General features: G+C 40.1%; 1 protein-coding gene across 1 annotated transcript in view; it reads left to right on the plus strand.

Moving 5' to 3' along the window:
- Positions 1–9047, plus strand: part of mkrn1 (makorin, ring finger protein, 1) — an 87530-nt gene extending 78483 nt beyond the window's left edge. Inside the window, exons 7-9 of the mRNA XM_068050756.1 lie at positions 4319–4429; positions 5962–6106; positions 6970–9047. Of these exons, the coding sequence (XP_067906857.1) occupies positions 4319–4429; positions 5962–6106; positions 6970–7182 (469 nt within the window). The 3' untranslated portion in view covers positions 7183–9047. The remainder of the gene's footprint in view (positions 1–4318; positions 4430–5961; positions 6107–6969) is intronic.
- The last annotated feature ends 11219 nt before the right edge of the window (positions 9048–20266 follow it).

Raw genomic sequence — 20266 nt, forward strand, 5'->3', positions numbered from 1 at the left:
TGTGTGGATGAGTAGTGGGATTTGAGTGTACAGGTTCACAGTACATGAAAGGCAGCACCTCAGGTTGGTGAGGCTGTGGGGAAAAAGCTAATGCAATTCTAAGTTTCATCACAAGATGTAGAGAATATAGAAGCTAAGAGGTAATGATGAGCCTGTATACAACTTTAAGACCTAAGAGTACTGTATGCAGTATTGGGCTCCACGCTATAGGAAGGATATTGAGGTTTTTGGAGACGGTACAGTGCAGATTCACTTGAGTGCTTCCTGGCATGAGGAAATAGCGATATAAAGGAAAAATTGTAAAAATTGGAGCTTTATTTTGTTAGATGATATGATAGAGGTGTTTAAAATTAGTAAAGGATGGGACAGCATAAATGGAAGCTTCCTGTTGCTGAGGGGTTTAGGACATAGAACAAAAGCAACTTCTTCACACAAAGAGTTACAAACCTTGGAATTCACTTCCAGAATTAGTGGTTGAAGCAGAAATTGTATCAACATTAAAGATTAGATTGAATAGATGGATGAAGAAAATGGGTTAAAGTGATGTGATATACCAGGGCAAATAAATGTGATTAAGACTGTACTCTCACATGGATGGCAAATGCTGGCATTCACTAGTTGGGCTGAATGGCCTGTTTCAGTGTTGTGCCTTCTTTGTATTTGTATGAACCTGGGTGAGGTACAGTACGGCTGCAGGCATTTGTAGAGCCATACTGAAGCATCACTTAATATGTTCAGCAGTGGCTGAGAGAAAAGTTAACAAAATTAGATAAGGGGGAAAGGATCCTCCAGCAAAAAACAAAGGGGGAGAAAGTCGATTGCATAGTGTTTCTTACTGCACAGACTGTGTCGATTCCCCGGGGGCAGACAGCGCCGCAGTCTGTTACCTGCACAGCCTATGCGAGTTTCTTCAGTGATGTCAATGCAGAACATCATGCAAGTATTGGTCCACGACATTGCCTGCCCCCGGGGAATCGACGTAAATCTGTGTAGTGCTGCTCAAAGCAGCGGTTCGCAAATTTTCCCCTAACAACTCTACAGGTGAATAGTTACAGATACCAAGAAGGTTCAAATGATGGTTTCTGTTTTATTGTATAATTTTCTGGGTTCAGATGCTTGTTATGAATCTCAAAGTTTCTGAGATGACTGATTTTTATGAAACCCTATAAACATCTCAATCAGATTACTATTCCAATACTACTTGTGGACATCAAGAACATTAAGGTGGCTGTTATGTTGAAAACTGTCCTGTGTAGATCCTTTCAGCACACTGTTCTTCAAATAGATGATAGAACTTCAAGACTTGAAATGAACCTTGATTTGATTGCAGGAAGGCAAGGTACTGAAAATCTGCACCTTTTGCTGGTGTAACCATCATTAATGAGATATGGTGTAAGTCCATGTGATCAGGAGGCTAGTGGCAATGCGCTCAGATTTTGTGGTGTATTGTACAAGTTACTGTGCTGCTGGGAGAAGTGTCTAGCATCTGCTGTAGACTAGTGAGGATTAAATCCATGTTTGTTGGTAGTCTGACTAACCAGTTAGTGATTAACCTTCTTGGTGGAAGGGAAGCAAGTGGGATTTCTTAAGAGTTGTGGATTTCAAGCCAATGGGCTGAATTTTACGCTGCCCCAGCGGGTCGGATGGTGGTGTGGGGGCGGTGTAAAATTGAGCTGGAGGCCTACCCACCCCGCTCCCGCCTCCGGTCAACTTTACGGTGGTCGGGCGAGGGAGGGGGGTAGCGGCCTGCCGCCCGAGGCCAATTAAGGCCCCTAAGTGGCCACTTAACGGCCCTCTCCCGCCCCCACGGGTATTTTACCCGTGGCAAGCGGGCGTGCTGGGGACGTGAAAGGCCGCCCAGCGATAGCTGTCGGTTTTTCCGCATCCTGGGGGGGACCATGGCAGTCGGGCACAGGGTGCCCGATTGAGGGCCGCCCCCGCCTCCCAACCCACCCCTGGGACCTAAGACGCCCCCCCTTCCCCCAAACGACCACTCCAGCCTCACCAGGGAAGGACAGATTCCCCCTGCTGAGGCAAGCCCAACTTACCTCATCTCCAGGCTCCATGGCGTCGGTTGGGCTGCAGTCCCAGCAGTGGCCACCGGTGGCGCTGCTGGGACTAAGAGCTGCCGGCCCGCTGATTGGCCGGCAGCTCACTGAGGCGGGACCTCCTCCCTCAAGTGGATGGAAGTCCCGCCTCGGGACAATTAAAGCCCAGGACCCGTAAAATACGGGACGGATCCCCGGCTAGGCAGAAGCGGGTTCGCCACCAACTTTTACGTTGGCAAATTCCCGGCCGCCTGAGGTAAAGTCCAGCCCAGTATGTCTGGCAATGGGAGACACAAACCAAGTTGATTCTGTGTAGTAGATTCGGTAATATGATACCTGAGCTAGTAGGTCTGCAATCTGGCTCATTAGTTGACCTGGAGTGGTAGACCTGTCAACGGGCTTGGAATCTTCCCACTCAATCTTTTAACCTAGTAAGCGAGGGCTGGTAAGCTGTGTCGGTTAAACTCTATCATTATTTCTGTGCGCAGTGGAGGTCTTTAACCCTTTGCTCTTATCAGCTACATCTATGTTCTGTAGGCTTATGCAAGTGAAGTACATCCCTATGGAGGGGGAATAAGGGACTATGCGCACCTTATTAGACGAGCAGAAATTCTGGTATTTTGTGTTGAATACTGTTAAGTGTGGCAGTGATTTTTATGCATCACAACTCCTGACTAACCAAAAGTAGTACACCTAAGTTTTTTTTAACCATTAGTAACATTGCCGTTTTCTCTTTTAATGTACAGGTGGTATTGAAGTATAGTTCAGTAAAATTTGAGATGTCATCGTAGATCTCGATTTATGTAGGTCATCCTAATATTCAGGGTAATTTGTGTTATAAATAGAATTGTAATTGTGTAAAACTGGTAATCATAATGAGGTTGGAATTTCGCAAGTGATATTGAACAGTATCGTTGTACAATATAGAAGGTCTAACCTACATTTTGTGTTTATTCCTCCTTCTGCTTAGCAGTACTTATTTAAAATTCCATATTTTTGAGAATTGGCTATAGTATGTACCCCACTGTCCTGAAAACCAGATTCCAGTATTGAATGCATTTGAATTTTCTCAAGTTTCAAAGTATGCCTCTAAACTAACAGGATACTTCAAATAGTTACTTTTCTTCTTTTAAATTCTTTAAGATAATGACTTATCAAATTTTAGGTTAACTGGACTGTTAATGTAAAATATGTTGAGCTTGCATCCGTTGCACATCACTTAAAGTCAGGATTATCACAAGAAGAAGTTGGCTTGTAATCCAAGATATATTCAAGTATTTTAAATTGTATAGTGTTTACAATTATTTTTATGTAATTTATGTTATTTAATTTGTCAACTCCTTCCCCCAGCCTCACCATTCCTTTTCACAAAATGTTGGAGAGATAACCCACTTCCTTGTTTCTATCTTTGCTGCTCTGAGTTGGTAGGAATATGAGAGTAGTTTTTTTCAGTTTTAGAGATACAGCACTGAAACAGGCCCTTTGGCCCACCGAGTCTGTGCCGACCATTAACCACCCATTTTATACAAATCCTACACTAATCCCATATTCCTGTCACATCCCCAACTGTCCCTATATATTTCCCTACCATCTACCTATACTAGTGACAATTTATAATGGCCAATTAACCTATCAACCTGCAAGTCTTTGGCATGTGGGAGGAAACCGGAGCACCCGGAGGAAACCCACGCAGACACAGGGAGAACTTGCAAACTCCGCACAGGCAGTACCCAGAATCGAACCCGGGTCCCTGGAGCTGTGAGGCTGCGGTGCTAACCAATGTAGGTTAGCCTCACTGCATGTTTATTGTTTGGAGATGCACTTCAATAATATCTTCTGTGCACATGGTGTCAGATTACAATAAGAAACAGAAGAGCTTTGTTGCAAACCAGTGACCCTTCTCAAAACTTGTCAGCTTTTTACACATATTTAAATTATTTTTGATATATAACGTCTTCAGAGAAAAGATACATGATAAATACATGTGAGATTTCTTGGTGTTATTTCAACATAGGCATTTTGAAATACATGAATGGTAACTGTTGTATTTTGGTTTATATTAAGAACTTTATTACACTGCAATGCATATTTCAATAATTGGTTGTTGGAATTCATTTACTAGCTGAGGTATGAAGCTATATATTCCATTTTATAGCAGTTTTCTGTTTGTGAAAAGAAAGATGAGTCTTTTCCTTTAAGCTTTTTTTAAGATATTTAAGGTGGTTTGACGATATTGCAGATACCAATTATTCATGAATTTATTTTTACAGATCCTGTCCTGAGTGTCGAATTACATCAAACTTTGTAATTCCAAGTGAATACTGGGTAGAAGACAAGGAAGAAAAACAGAAACTCATCAAGAAGTACAAAGAGGCAATGAGGTAATGTTAACAGACAGTTTTCCAGACTCTCGTTTACCATAATTACAGCTTCCTTTTCTGGTTTCTATATTTTTAATGTTTCTATATTTTTGGCCAAATGTAATCTGGCTGTACTTCAAAACTGCTCTTTGGAGAAGGGATAAAAATTGAGGGCAGCGATGGTGGGTGGGAAAAAAACATTGCTCATGGAGTTTGTTACACGGAGTTGTGCAGTCTTTGCAGATCTTTTTGTCTAAAATTGTAATGCTGATAATGACATCAATGACTGACACCCAAGCAGGAATTTTCTCAATCTGAATGTCAATTTGTACACCAATCTTGTTGACAGTACCTAAAACCAAAATTTTCTGAGCATCTCACCAGCATATGTCTGGATATAAAAACCAGGGTAATAGAAATGGAAATCAGCCTAAACAATCAGGGCCTGAGGAAAGTGTGGAATAGTGTCCTATCTTCTTTAAGTCCCTTTTTTTATTTTATTGATCTGAAAATTGAAGTTTGAAGCCGTCAAACCATCATTTATGTGCATTAAGAATAGCATGTTTTAAGAAATTGCGATTGTGGAAGCTTTTTTAATGTATCAAATTCTTATGCCATAAAGTGTTTAAAGATATAAGAGAATACGGTGGTCTTGGTAAGGAGAAATAAAGAAAATGATCTGTAAAGCACCAGATATATTAACTTTTGGTCATGCTGTTCTTAAATTTTGGGTGTAAATTTACATCCATTCAGAACTGATGTAAATGCAGGAAACTCATTTTTTGGCCTTATTTGTTGGGATGAGGCTGAGCTAATGAGATAAATGGGGTTATGGTGGACATAACTCAGGAGTGGTGTAAGTTATCGAAAATAGTGCGTAAAGACATTGCAAATTAGTTGTGTGAATTTCCTTGCAGAAAATTCAGCACATCTCCGCTTTGGTGTTGCAAACTTTCAAGGTAATTCTAGGACATTATGTACACCTGCTGTATTGTGGACCCTTACCAAAACTGTAATTTCTTGAGGAAAGATTCTTCAAAACCCCTCTCTCTTTTCCCCCCCACCCCCCACCAAACCAAGTAAATCAAGTAAAACCCCAGAAAAGTTATCCAACATTATATTCTTCATTACTAGGAAGGAGTTTGGTTTCTTGTGACATTTCCAAGTTCCTATTCCACTCTATACGTTATTTATTTTTAGATTCCTATTATAATTCTGGTCGAGTGTGGGGTCACACCTGTGATTAACTTGTCAGCATTTTTGCCAACTTAGTGTACATTATCAAGGAAATTATTCTAAGCTGTACTCTCACATTTTAAATCAATTGAAGATCTGTACTGGGCTGGCTCGTAAGTGAGTTGTTAGCTGACACTTAAGTGGAGGGTAGTGTATGGTGGAGCGTAGCCAAAAATGACTGGCAAATACTCATTTAACATCTTGCATTATAAATATACCTGCTAATGAAATTGATCTAATGCTGTTTTACTGGCTTCTGTCACCAGATAAAGCAGGAGTTTTCTGTATTCAATAATTATTTCTCGTTTGCTCTGCAGCAATAAAGCATGTCGATACTTTGATCAAGGACGCGGCACTTGTCCTTTTGGGGGGAACTGTTTCTACAAACACGCGTACCCTGATGGTCGTCTGGAAGAACCGCAACCACAGAGGAAGCCAATTGGATCAATGGGTAGATATCGGGTAAGCACATTACCATATGTTAAACAAGCGAGTTTTGCTTAAGAATGTCACCTTTATGCTATTGCTTTCATTTAGGAGCTGTGTGTTGAACTAATTATAGGGAGATATGGTGGAACATCCTACAACAACTTTTTTTTATAGTTAGTTTCCTGGTGAGCGATGCCACTTCATGCTTTGCATTGTATCCTTCTAATTAAATGATGTAGGAGCAAATTAAGATAGAATTGGCAGAGATTTCCTTTGCGTTTGCTACTCTAGGTGCGATTTTTACACTTTTTATGTACATTAACTATTTAGTATTGTTCTAGTTGATATGGTATAAATATATACAGAAAATTAGAATCCTGAATCTTACAGGTTTAGGTTTTTAGTAAAGTGCTGCCAGAATTATACTCTTTTGGCAATCTGATTGGATTGCAAGTCGATTGAAATTCAATATTTCATGTTGACTTGTATGGTTAACTTGGCCTGGTTTGCACCCGAAGCACCTCACTGTTTTTATGCCATTATTTTGTGTCAGTATGACCTGAAGACAAAATTGACATTCAATTTATTTCCATTGGCCTCTTTCCTGCTCCATTGTTGCTTAATCACCTGACTTCAAAATATGCACATGGTCAAACAAAAATTTATCATAACATTGTCTTGCTGAGAGCTGGTAGTCTTAATGCCTGTCTGTGAAGACTGAAAATACTGAGCCTAAACTAATCATCTTAGTTTCTCTGCAGCTGTGGCATAAGTTGTAAGGAAATCATTTGTCTTAAATAGTAGCCCTTTTAACAGCTAACAATATCATTTGGAGGCCGATTCAATATTGTTAAGACCTTTTTAATTTGTTCATAATTACATACGTTTTTTCACAGAACCAACGGAGGACACATTTTTGGGATTTCATTGGAGAGAGAGAAAATGCTGATTCCTATGAAGATGATGAAATGGTCACCTTCGAGCTCGGGGAAGTGCTACTTATGCTTTTGGCAGATGGCCATGATGACGACTTTTCAGATTCTGATGATGATGATTGGGACTTGTTCCATGATGAAATGGATGTTGATTATTATGAGTTTGACCTATAGCACCCATTGTGGATTTTGGACTGTCTTGTTCTTTGTTTTTTAGACAGTAGCTTTCCCTGTGTTGTGGCAGTGCCATATGTCTTAGGCAGGCCAGGCATTCTGGGTGCAGTTTCACTTTGGACGTTTGAGCAGAGTTCTTGTCGTAGTGCATCAAAAAAGAAATTTGTTCCATACGAAATATAAGTTAAATTAACTTGCTTTACTCAAGGTGATAACCTGGAGGATAAATATAGCAACTGGCTCTATTTATTCATGTGGAATAAGAGTTGAGTTTAGGTGCTTGATCTAACATAGGTGTCTGTCCTTGGTTGTTATGAAAGCGATATGACCACTTGCATGCACAAAAGCCTGAAACCAACAAGGGACCATGTACACCTTAATTCATTTGACAGCTTGTGTTATTCTATACAATGCTGTTTCCACATAACTAAATTTGTTTTAAGGAGGGTGTCGTGCAGTCAGTGGCCTTTTTAAAACTCAAAGTATAAAATAGTTATGATTAACAACCGTGGTTTTTTTCCTGTCTTTCTATTTTTTTAATTTTATATAGTAGGCTAATTGAGCTCAGGAGAACTGGGCTTAGAGGAGCTACTGAGTCCAGCTTGTGAGGGAGCTGAATTGCCCATACACTGTTGAGATGATCAGACTGTTTGTTTCAAGAATTATTTGTTCCCTCATGCTCAGCAGCTCCCTCCCACCCAATTCTCGTCAATAACGTCATCAGCACTCAGTTTATACAAAAATATTTTTAAAATAAACTCAAATAGATCAGAAAGAAAAGGATGTTAATCAGAATTATTTTCAGTTGTTCAATTTTCAAAAGGGATCCTACTGTTATGATTCCCTCTTTAAGTATGTACCCTGTTCGAAAAAGGTTGTTTGCCATGGTGAAGTGAATTAATGGCATTTATAAAAGCAAAACAACATGATCGGATTCCATAAGAAATGCGAGGTTAACTGTTCCATATATTACAATTTTTTTATTTATTAACTATTGGCTGTTCTCTGACATTTCCAAGTTAGCTAGCTTATTTAAATCCTTCATCTAATCTAGATAAAAATAATGACACAAAATTATGGGGTTACCAAAGTCTTGTTATTTATCCCTTTTTCATATAAGGCTCATTTTATATCTTGTAACAAGTTTATCTGACTGATTTCAGTTCAGATTTCATTTGAATTCTTAACATTAAGAATAGGGTGCTCTTGTGATACTGACTGTATCTGATGTTTGGGAATGGTCAGGGGTGAATCTTTTGTAAAGTACCAAATTCATCAATTGCAGGTTATAATTGTGTAAATTTGAACATTTAGGCATATTAACTGCCACCATTCTCTCCTTTACAAATGCTCACCTGTTAACTAACTGAGATGCATTAGTTGAATATACTGTGAATCCTAAATGAATGAGGTTCAGTCAAACGTACCTATTTCTACTACCTTGTATTGTAATATTTAAACTCCATATGCTCAGTCTCTGGCTTCATGGTATCTGCACAATATGAACTCAATTCAGACAGAAAACTAGGATACATGTTCCTAGTCTCCTTTACAGGACATTAGGATTCAGTGACTATTTTTAATGGAAGCATGGGAATCTGAGTAACTGCAGCATGACTTGGATATGTGACAATGCATATTAGCCCTTTTTCCCTCTTTGTGGAACTGCACGTGAGGTCTGAATTTATGAAGAGGTTTGCTGTTGTGAGCCTAATCATCTTGGCAATGTAAGTGGGAGGGAATGTAGATTCCCAAAGCTGTTTGTGACCAGTTACATATGGAAATGTAGCTGGAACAAATGCCCTTTAAACTGTCATTACAAATATAAAACAGCATTTTTCTAAATAAATACCTTTTGCTCTAAACCATGTTGTTGTATATGTCCTGTGTGTATCCTGGGTTTAAAAAAAATGAAGGTGCTTGCATACTTTACAGGGATGATCTATAATATACATTGATTTCAATGATTTCCTCCAACAATGCTCAGTGCAGCAGTCTGTGATGAGTGCCTTTCAGTGTTCCAAGGAAGGTTGATAACCCATAGGATCATTCTCTGCTAGCCAGCTTAGTTGTGTAATTCTGCACAATAATTGCAGCAGCTCCTTCTCCAGATGTAGTTTAGTAGGAAGGCCCTTGTCAGTGAGAAAATCAAAGAACTATTTGACAAATCTAAGCTGCCACCAATTCAACCTTTGAACGATTCCCTGTTTGACATCCCGTTTCAGGATTTTCCACCATTTGTCGGGCTATTTTGTCCACAGGCTTTTTCAGAACTACAGCAACCATTCTGTGCCTATATATTCAACATCATCATCTGGATCTGGATGTAGTCCTTGGCATGTTACTGTAAGGAGCAGACTCAAACACATTTCCCTGCCTCTCCATCCCAAAGAGTATCTGTGGACTTGTCCATAAGTGGAAACAGTTTCTTCACGTCTACCTACTGAACCCCTTCACAACTTTGAAGACCTCTATCAGGTCTCTTTCGGCTTTTTCTTTCTCCAGAGGAAAGAGCCCTAGCCTGCTCAATCTTTCCTGATAGCATTCTCAATTCTGGTGATATCTTTGTAAATCTTTTCTGTATTTTCTTCACTGCTTTAATATCTTTTTTTTGTAGTATGGAGACCAGAACTTCACACAATATTCCAAGTCTGTTCTAGCCAAGTTTCTATATAAATTTAACATTACCTCCCTGCTTTTGTATTCTGTTCCTCTAGAAATGAACCCTAGTACTTTCATGGCCTTATCAACTTGTGTTACTAGCTTTAGTGTTTTATCTCCACTTTTCCTGGATGAGTGCAGCTTCAACAACACTCAAGAAGCGTGACAACCATCCAGGACAAATAAGCCTGCTTGATTGGTACCCCAGCCACCACCTTAAACACTTCCTCCACCACCGGCGCTCAGTGGCAGCAGTGTGTACCATCTACATGATGCAGTGCCACAACTTGCCAAGACTCCTTCGACAGGACCTTATGAACACGTGGCCTGCACCACCTGGAAGGACAAGGGCAGCAGACACGTGGGAACACCACCATCTACAAATTCCCCTCCAAGTCACACGCCATCCTGACTTGGAACTATATTACCATTCCTTCATTGGTGCTGAGTCAAAAACCTGGAACTCCCTCCCTTACAGCACTGTGCGTGTACCTACACCACATGGACTGCAGTGATTCAAGAAGATGGCTCACCACCACAAACTTCTCAAAGGCAATTAGGGATGGTAACGAATACTAGCCTTGCTAGTGATGCTCACAATCCCATGAATGTATTTTTTAAAAAAGTATCTGTATACCTCGATCTCTGCTTCTCTATCCTGCTTAGTTTGTTATCTTCCAAAGAATAAAGTTGCCTTCTTATTTCTCCTACCTAGCGAACCCCATCACACTTTGCTATATTGAGTTTCATTTGTCATTTATCCGCCCACTCTGGAAGAGAATATATATCATAGTCCAATCTGACTAGAATCACCCCTTTTCTTTCAAATTTTTAAGTTTCATGAAGGCCGAGGTGTAATGCAGCTGAGGCACTTTACAGCTTTCCAAACTCAACATAGAGTTCAACAATTTTGGATCATAACCTGTGCTTTATTTTGTTTAGTTTTTAGATGGCAGCTGTTAATAATGAGTCTGCATTTTCCCATTTGCATCTCCTCTAGACACACTGTTCCTTTACTTGTCTCATTACCCACCCTTTTTTGCCTTGTATCATTATCTCTTTTGTCATTTAATCTCTCCTGCCTTCCATCCTATCACAGACCTTTCCATTTGTTCTTTTCCTCTCCTCCCCCTTTCCCTGTCTCTGTACTTCCTCTAAACCTGTTGCATCTCTTTTTCCAGTTCTGACGACCTGAAACATTAACTGTTTCTCTCTTGACAGATGCTGTCAAACCTGCTGAGTTTTTTTCAGCATTCCAACATTTTCTGTTTTTATTTGATTCCCAGCATCTGCAGTATTTGCTTCTTTAATGTGCCTAGGGGCGGCACAGTGGCGCAGTGGTTAGCACTGCAGCCTCACAGCTCCAGGGACCCGGGTTCGATTCCGGGTACTGCCTGTGTGGAGTTTGCAAGTTCTCCCTGTGTCTGCGTGGGTTTTCTCCGGGTGCTCCGGTTTCCTCCCACAAGCCAAAAGACTTGCAGGTTGATAGGTAAATTGGCCATTATAAATTGTCACTAGTATAGGTAGGTGGTAGGGAAATATAGGGACAGGTGGGGATGTTTGGTAGGAATATGGGATTAGTGTAGGATTAGTATAAATGGGTGGTTGATGGTCGGCACAGACTCGGTGGGCCGAAGGGCCTGTTTCAGTGCTGTATCTCTAATCTAATTCGCTCTAAATGTCTTCTGCAGACAGTACAGTACATCACCAAAAGACTGATGTTTCTGAATTAGATTATGCTCCATATTTTTGCCATTTAGAACATGTTCACAGATCCAATAAAATTAACGCACAAAAAAAAATCAGTTTACTCAGTAAATTAATGAGTGATGTTACACTTGGCTTTAATTTACTGTTTGGAGGCACAATAAGAGTATGGAATACTCCTAGACATTTTCTCCACACTTCCATGCATGAGCTTAAACAGTGAGTACCATGCAACTCTGAAGAGACAACACAGTTTAAATTACTGACTTTACAGATTTCCTTGTTGAAAAGTCTCAAATGTAGCCTCCCTGCAGGCGCTTGGCATATTCCAAGAACACTTTTTTTTTGTCAAGGGCACAGAATCTTATCTAGAGGCAAAGTAGAATATGACCTTTATAGGACTCTATGATCAAAGATTCTTACTTCCAAGTTATTTCACAATCAAAGATTTATTTCTCCTCTGCGAAACATTAATGATAGGAAAGCAGTGCATTTATGTTTTCCCCAAATTCTCAACTTTTGTAAGATCACTACAGCCAAACCTACATTGATAGTGAAATAAAAGCAAAATACTGCAGATGCTGGAAATACTCAGCAGGTCTAGCAGCATCTGTGGAAAGAGAAGCAGAGTTAACGTTTCAAGTCAGTGACCCTTCATCAGAATTGGCAAATGTTAGAAATGTAATAGGTTTTAAGCCAGTTCTGATGATGGGTCACTGATCTGAAACGTTACCTCTGCTTTTCTCTCCACAGATGCTGCCAGACCTGCTGAGTATTTCCAGCATTTCTTGTTTTTATTACTACATCGATAGTGGTCTTCCTCACAAGTCTTTCTTATTTAAGTTGATGAGGATGGAATGGCCTTGGCTCTGATCAGTAGTGGCCTCAGTAGGAAAAAATCCCTTGCGATGTTTGGGCTGCAGCCACCATTTCTAAATTGATGCCAGTGATGTTTCCCTTTACAGCTCGTGGATGAAGGCAGGGGCACCATATTACAGGACATATAAATTAATTCAATGGACTGAAGATGAATCCAATTGGTACATCAAGCTTTGAGCTATGATTTGTGCTTGTGACTTTAAATATTTTCTGTCTGCTACAGGATAAGTCGGTGCATATCTGAATAGACAACATTAGCAGTTGTTTATTCTATGGTATATAGCACAGTATATTAGCTCACTTTCTGATCACTTGGTAATGTGACACTGCTTGGCTAATGGTGTTCGAACTACAGGGTGACAATCCTGGTGCAACATTGAGTCAGAGTGGACAACATGAGAGCCAAGACCCTTAATTGATCTTTTGAACAACTTCATGACTGGAAGGTTGACAGTGAATGCAGTTGATACATATCCAGTAAGTCTTATAAACTCAAACAAAAAATTACCAGTTCCCTTGATTCTGCTCAAAGGCCACAGGCAAACCAGTTCTCAAGACTGGAATCTTTCCTTTTCTTGGAAATCAATGTTTTTGTACTTGTTACATTGTCGGGTTGTCCTAATTATTTAAGTGTTATTCTATTGTTCATACACCTGACCATATCCTCAGGTGTTGAGTTTTTTAAGTTAACTTTTCTCTTTCTGGTTTGGCATATCTTGTATATGCCAACCCATTATGCTGTTCAGGAAGTACATCAAATCCAAATGAACCAATGGTAAAAATATCTTCAAAGAATGTTGCTCTGTACATTATTTTTCTCATGTAAACATAGCCAGCTTGCTCTAGTAATGTATGAAAGATGCCATATCATGAGAAAAGTAATGAATTCTGTGAAACAAGTTGACATTTTTAAGCCATTTGGGTTTGAAGCTGGAAAGAGTTACATTTTTGCTGTTTTGTAAATAGATCTCATCCTTTATTTCCATTAGGTCCACGAAACGGTCCATCAGTTACAGATAATGCAATTCACCAGTCAGTCTTATAGAGACAAAGTACAGTTAATGGATGAGTCTTTGTGTGTTGAAATGATTTCATTGCAAAGTTTCTAAACAAATAGAACTGTTTTTTTTTTGAATTAGCATTACCATACCCTCATCTCTTCAGTCATAGCTAATTTATTTTTATTGATATTTTGAACTTGTTTTTTTTTGCAATCTGATTAACTAGTGGGAAAAATGTTGAAAGCTCAGTGCAGTGAGTTTTGTGAGCTTTTTAAGTGAATGTTGTCTGCTTCATGAGTTTTTATTCATAGTTGATATCATCACTGTTGATGTAAAATTTTGGCAAACAATTCTGTCTGGCTTTGCGTTTGGCATATTATGAGGAAGCATATCCAGAATTCCCACCCTTGAAGATTGGCTTCAAGTTTAGTCTAACTCTAATTCATTGCTGAGATTGACGCTAAATAGTTATTAAAGAAAATTGTCCCTAAACATTGGTTTGAATGTGTTCTATGTATTTTAGAAAGTGGAAAGTACACCAAACTAATTTTAATAAATCTTTTATTAACTTGAAACTTGGTTATCTTATAATATTTCTTTCAACACTTGTAATTTCTAATTGGCTTAATTTTAAAATCTTTAATTATATTTCTGGTGTCAAAATGTGTTAGAAACTAGCTGAAGGGGTGTGGTGATGCACAATGGCCAATATAGGGCTCTTTTATACACAATTTATACTTCGGATAGGTAATTGGCTGAATTTGAAGCAGTTCAATCACTATAGCCATAAATGTTGAGAAGTCGCATGCTAAAATTGCTGTTTGTACATTTTGTGGGAGAAACGTAACAGTAGTGGAAACCATGGTTTCCTACTGAATATACAATGAAGGCCTAAAAGTAGTCCAATTTCAAATAAAAACACTAGTTATGAGAACAACCCAGAACATTACAATGGCCACAAAAATTGAGCAAGACATAATAAATCTATCATTAATCCGACTGTCAAAAAATAAAGCTGATAACTTTTACTTCCACTAGTTCTGCATGATCACTTATTATAACAGAGCACTTGAGATCAATCGCCTTGTAATTAGAAGTCCATTGACTTGAATGGTGCAGCTCTCTCGTGCTGTTTGATTTGTACTCAAGATGACTTGTGTTTAAATTTATATTCAAATAGCCTATTGATTGGAAGTTTAATTTTTATAGCACTTGTGCAATTTCTTAATAGTTTAAAATGTAATAAATTTAACAGGGCTGCAGCAGAGAAAAATCTTTGGGATTATTTTTTCCTGACAATCAGTTTATTCAAGGTTTCTTGTTTTTTATTTTAAATTTTAGATTAGCAACATTACTAGGAGAAAAGGGGGTCAATGCATTCACTTTGGTTAACACTAAATACTACTTGAATTAAAAATTTTCCACTTATCAAAACTACACATATATAAGTCTGCCTGAGATGTCCTGGTGCCACTGAAAGTTGGTCCCTATTCTGTAGATTGATGCACGAGGCTGAACCTTCAATTCCTCTAAACTGCAAGATTCTGTTTTCAATGAGGTTTCTGGAGGAAGGTACTAAGAGGATAGTTCCCCAGGGGCCAGGCGAGGATAGGTAGAAATGTGAGATTGTGAACATGTGATACTTACAAGCAGTTTCATGAATATCAGTACAGACAAGTCAAGCACAACAGTGACCTCGAGTCCCTTCCGAATCTCCAGTGGCGTGATGCAGGGATGTTTGCTGGTCCCGACCTTATTCACCATCTTTTTCAGCATGATGCTGCAACAGGCAACGGAAGACCTTAATGAGGGAGTTTACGTACACTTCTGGATTGATGGAGGCCTTTTCAACCTTAGGCATCTTCAGGCTCGCACAAAGACACAAGAAAAACTCATCCGTGAACTTCTTTTCGCCGATGACTACACTCTCCTGGCCCATAGTCAGTCAGACCTAACAACACATTTTTCCGAAGCACTACAACTCTTCAGAATAAAAATTAGTTTAAAGAACTGAAATCCTGCATCAGCCTGCCCCCCAAGAAGAAATATAGACCAACAAGCATAGTCATCGAGGGAACCAAGCTGAATGCTGTCAAACAATTAACCTATTTGGGGAGTGTCATCTCGTTTGATGCCACGATAGACAAGGAAGTGGGAACAGGCTTTCAAAAGTGCATTCGGCAGACTCTACAAACGGGTGTGGAGTAACCACAGCCTCAGAGCACAGACCAAATTCAAAATGTACAGTCATAGTCCTCAGCACCCTTCTGTATGGCATCCAGTCATGGGTCCTATACCGCCGTCAGCACTGCCTCTGCAGCATCCTCAAGATCCACTGGCAGGACCGCATCACCAATATTGAAGTCCTGGAAAAAGCCAACATCACCAGCATCGAGGCCATCCTCCTGCAAAGCCAACTGCGTTGGGCTGGTCACATTGCCCAGATGGACGACAGTTGCCTGCTCAAGATAGTGTTGTACGGAGAGCTGACCACTGGTAAAAGAAATAGAGGGGGCCCATGCAAACGTTTCAAGAACTTGTTGAATAAGTCCCTCACTGTGTGCCACATTGACCATTGCCAGTGGGAAGTACAGGCCATAGATAGTGATGACTGGAGATGCTACATTGGGAGTGCTACAGACACCTTTGAGACTGAGCGAAGAACCAGCATGAAAGAGAAAAGGAGAAGGATAGATATAATTGCCCCCAGCAGCGACTACACCTTCACTTGCACCTGCTTTGGGAGAATCTGCCGGTCACGGATAGGCCTGACTAGCCACCAGCGGGACTGAAACCGATGAGTACAACCTTCCCAAAATCTTCATCTGCAAAGAAATGCCAAGATACTTAAAGCACTATCTAATTGTCAATTAAGAATGATTGAGACCTGGGAGTAGATAATCTCATTGCTTTCATGAATATAGTGCTCTTTCAGGGGGCCAAAATTAAAAAGTCTGTGGGTAATGTAGATGATCTGCTAAGACATCAGAATCTGAATCAAGATCACTCTTCAAATTGTAACTTCAATAGTTTCTCAACACCAGTGAGATTAAGGTTACTGAAGTCATTCATTGGTATTGATACTAATGTTTCTTGATTTGCATGCAGATTCCTTTTACTAGAATCCTAAAATAAAGATGCATCATTTTGTGACCAGATTTATTAATTAAGACTTCAAAGATTCCTTGCTCCCATTATCACATTAACTGGGCAATGCTATAAGCTTTTAAAATTTAAATATTGAACTTTTTAAGGTGAGACTGCTACTTTAATGCATTTGTTTATCCTTGCCCTCAGCCTTTACACTGAGTAACATTTTCCTTGCTTTTCACTAATAGCTCTATGAAATTAGTAGTTGGGTGAACATAGGAACAACAGTAGGCCATTCAGACCCACGAGCCTGTTCTGACATTCAAATAAATCTTAGCTGATCTGCATCTTAGCTCCATCTACCTGCCTTCCATTATGCCTACTGTGTTTGCGAAACAAAAATCTATCAATCTCATTTTGAATTTTTCAATTGATCTAGCCTCAGCAGCTTTTTTTCTGAGGGGGAGGGGAGTGGGGAGAAGAGAGTGTGTTCCAGATTTCCACTACTCTTTGTGTGAAGAAGTGCTATCTGACATCAACCCTAAAAAGCCTAGCTCTAAGATTTAAAGTTATGTCCCCTTGTTCTGGACTCTTCCTCCAGAGGAAGTAGTTTCTATCTAACCTATCAAATCCTTTAATCATCTTAAATACTTCAATTAGATCACCCCTTAATTTTCTGTACTCAAGGGAATATAAGCCGAGTCTTGTATTATGAGGGCCTCGTGATTTAAACCTTTTAGCCCAGTATCATTCTGGTGAATCTGCACTGCACCCTCTCCAAGACCAGTTTTCCTTCCTGAGGTGCCTAGAACTAATGCAGAACTTGAGATGGGGTCTCACCAGAGCATTGTACAGCTGTAACATAACTTCCACTTCTTTGTACTGTAGCTTTCTTGTGATAAAGGCCAATATTCCATTAGCCTTTTCAGTAATTTTTTTACCTATCAACTAACTGTGATTTCTGTACTTGGATCTCTAAATATCTCTGCTTATCAATAGTTCCTAACTTCTTGCCATTTAGAAAATGCTCTGATCTTTCTTGGATCAACATTGAACTCCATCTGCCAATGTTTTTTTTCCCGCTCACTTAATCTGTCAATGTCCCTTTCAATTTTTGCTCCCGTCTACACTATTTACTCTGTCACCTAACTTAGTATGGTCAGCAAACTTAGATATACTGCTCTCTATTTATAAATGACATGGATGAAGTAATGTGAAAAGCTGTGGCCCCAGGACAGATCCCTGGGGACACCACGACTTGCATCCTGCCAATTTGTGTACATATCCGTTATCCCTACTCTCTGTCTTCTACTTCCTAACTAATTCTTTATGCATCAATTCAAGCGCATCACCTTGTTAATACTCTCTTATGTGGAACCTTGTCAAATGCCTTCTGGAATTTCATATAAAAATACATCAATAGAAACTCCCTATCTGCCACATTAGTTGAGATTTTTGAGGAGGTAACTAAGTTTGTTAGACAGGATGGCACAGTGGCGCAGTGGTTAGCACAGCAGCCTCACAGCTCCAGCGACCTGGGTTCGGTTCTGGGTACTGCCTGTGCGGAGTTTGCAAGTTCTCCCTGTGACCGCATGGGTTTCACCAGGTGCTCCGGTTTCCTCCCACTGCCAAAGACTTGCAGGTTGATAGGTAAATTGGCCATTGTAAATTGCCCCTAGTGTAGGTAGGTTGTAGGAGAATTGAGGGAAGGTGGGGATGTGGTAGGGAATATGGGATTAATTAGGATTAGTATAAATGGGTGGTTAATGGTCAGCCAGACTCGGTGGGCCGAAGGACCTGTTTCAGTGCTGTATCTCTATGACTTATTCTTTACAGGACTCTCCCTTTACAAACGCATGTTGATTCTCTCTGATCAATTCATATTTGTTCAAATGCTCAGTCACTCTGCCCCTAATAATCAATTCTAGTGACTTCCCCACAACTGATGTTTGACTAATAAGCCTATAATTTCCGAGTTTATCACTCTTGTCCTTAAATAGTCGATTGTGGCAATTTTCCAATCCAAGTGGATAATTCCTGAATTGAGAGAGTTTTGGAAGATCATGACGAACGCATCAACAATTTCCTCACCTTTTAATACCCGGGTCCTGGAGCTTTGTCTACCTTTAATAACAATAGTTTCTCCAGTTTTTTTTTAACTTGCATTAAATCTGTAATATAATCTAGTTAGTTCCTCTCCTTGATTTTATTTTTGTTCTGAGTTTCTGATAGATTATCCTCATCCTATACTATCCTAGTTGTAGTTAACTCTTAACTGCCTTTTGAAGTGGCTCTGCAAGTCACTCAGTCACCCACTTTCTCGAGGACAATTAGGGATGGGTAGTAAATGCTGCCATTCCCAGCAACTCCCAAATCCTATGAATAATAAATTTAAAAATTCCTCTCCTGTGAAATCTGACACGAAGCAGCTATTTAGTATGCCTGCCATTTCCGGACTTCCAATTACAATATCACTTGCGTCTATCTTAATATATTTGTAAAAACCAATAGTGTTATCCTTGATATCCCTCACAAGCTGTTTCTTGCATTCCTATTTTGCGGCTCTTACTGCTTTTTTAAATCCCTTTGCTGTCCTTCATATCTCTTACAGTCCATGATTTCTTAACTGTTCCTTGCCCTTTCTTTTAGTTTTATACTACAGTAGAAGCTTTGTTATCCGGCACTTTACCTACTGGCAAGCTCTATTATCTGGAATTTCCAAAGTCTCCCAAAGCTCTCCCGGGCTGAGTTTTCCCAAGTGCACTCTCGCCTGTACTACAGGTATATTAGAGCACCAACGTTGAAAGATTATGGGAGAATTAAAAATTGGCTTTCCGCATGCCAGGCCCTGCGTACCCTTCAGTCCTCCGGCAATAACTTCAGGACGGAAGGTCTGATCTCCATGCTGACAATGGCAGGCAGTAGGACTCGGTGAGGCACAGTGGGCAGTACCAGTGCCCGTGGCTGCACCTCTGCCCGACCGAGTGGCAATAGGAAACCGCTTTTTGTCTTGAATCTGCAAGGCTGAGGCTGACTTCTGTGCATCGGTTGGTGGTCGCAGGGCTAGGCATCCAACGGTACCAGAACCAACCCGGTCGGACACCGGGAAGCCAGTTGGCAGACTTCTCAACCTTTTGGGTTGGACCACCAAAAACTGGGAATGAAGGTCGCCATCTGCGGGTGGAAATGCTACCTTGCCTTGGTGACTCACTATAATGGGATTCTTGGTCCCTGCAATCTGATGCATTTTGCTCCAGAGTTTCACATACAACTCTTGATTAACTGGAATTTTTGATTATCCGGCACCTCTCAGGTCTGGCACATGCTGGATAACAAAGCTTTCACTGCATAACTCTCAACTGTCTCCCTGCTGAGAAATGTGTGGCCTTGGCTTGATGTTTCTCACACCCCAGCAGAGATTATAAATGCAGTATCAGCACATCAGCATTCCACCACAATGTCACCTCAAAAGATTAAGGAAAAGAGACCGTGCAGAGATGGCAAACTAGTTCTACACCACCAATGGACAAACATTCTGGTCCTGTTCCACTTCATGGTTTTTTTTTCATTGTGCGGACAAGTACTCATTGGAGGCTCAGGTGCCTTCTCGTGTTGGGGAAGGGTTGAATCGGAGAAGAGAGTTACGGCTGAGGGATCTTTGACGCTTCTTGCAACTGATTATTGGAAACATTTTGGTGATTGGGAGCAGGCTGTCCACTCAGCTGCATAAGTCAGGTCAGGCAGAT

Source organism: Heterodontus francisci, chromosome 18 (genome assembly GCF_036365525.1).
Source record: "Heterodontus francisci isolate sHetFra1 chromosome 18, sHetFra1.hap1, whole genome shotgun sequence".
Classification (NCBI taxonomy): domain Eukaryota; kingdom Metazoa; phylum Chordata; class Chondrichthyes; order Heterodontiformes; family Heterodontidae; genus Heterodontus; species Heterodontus francisci.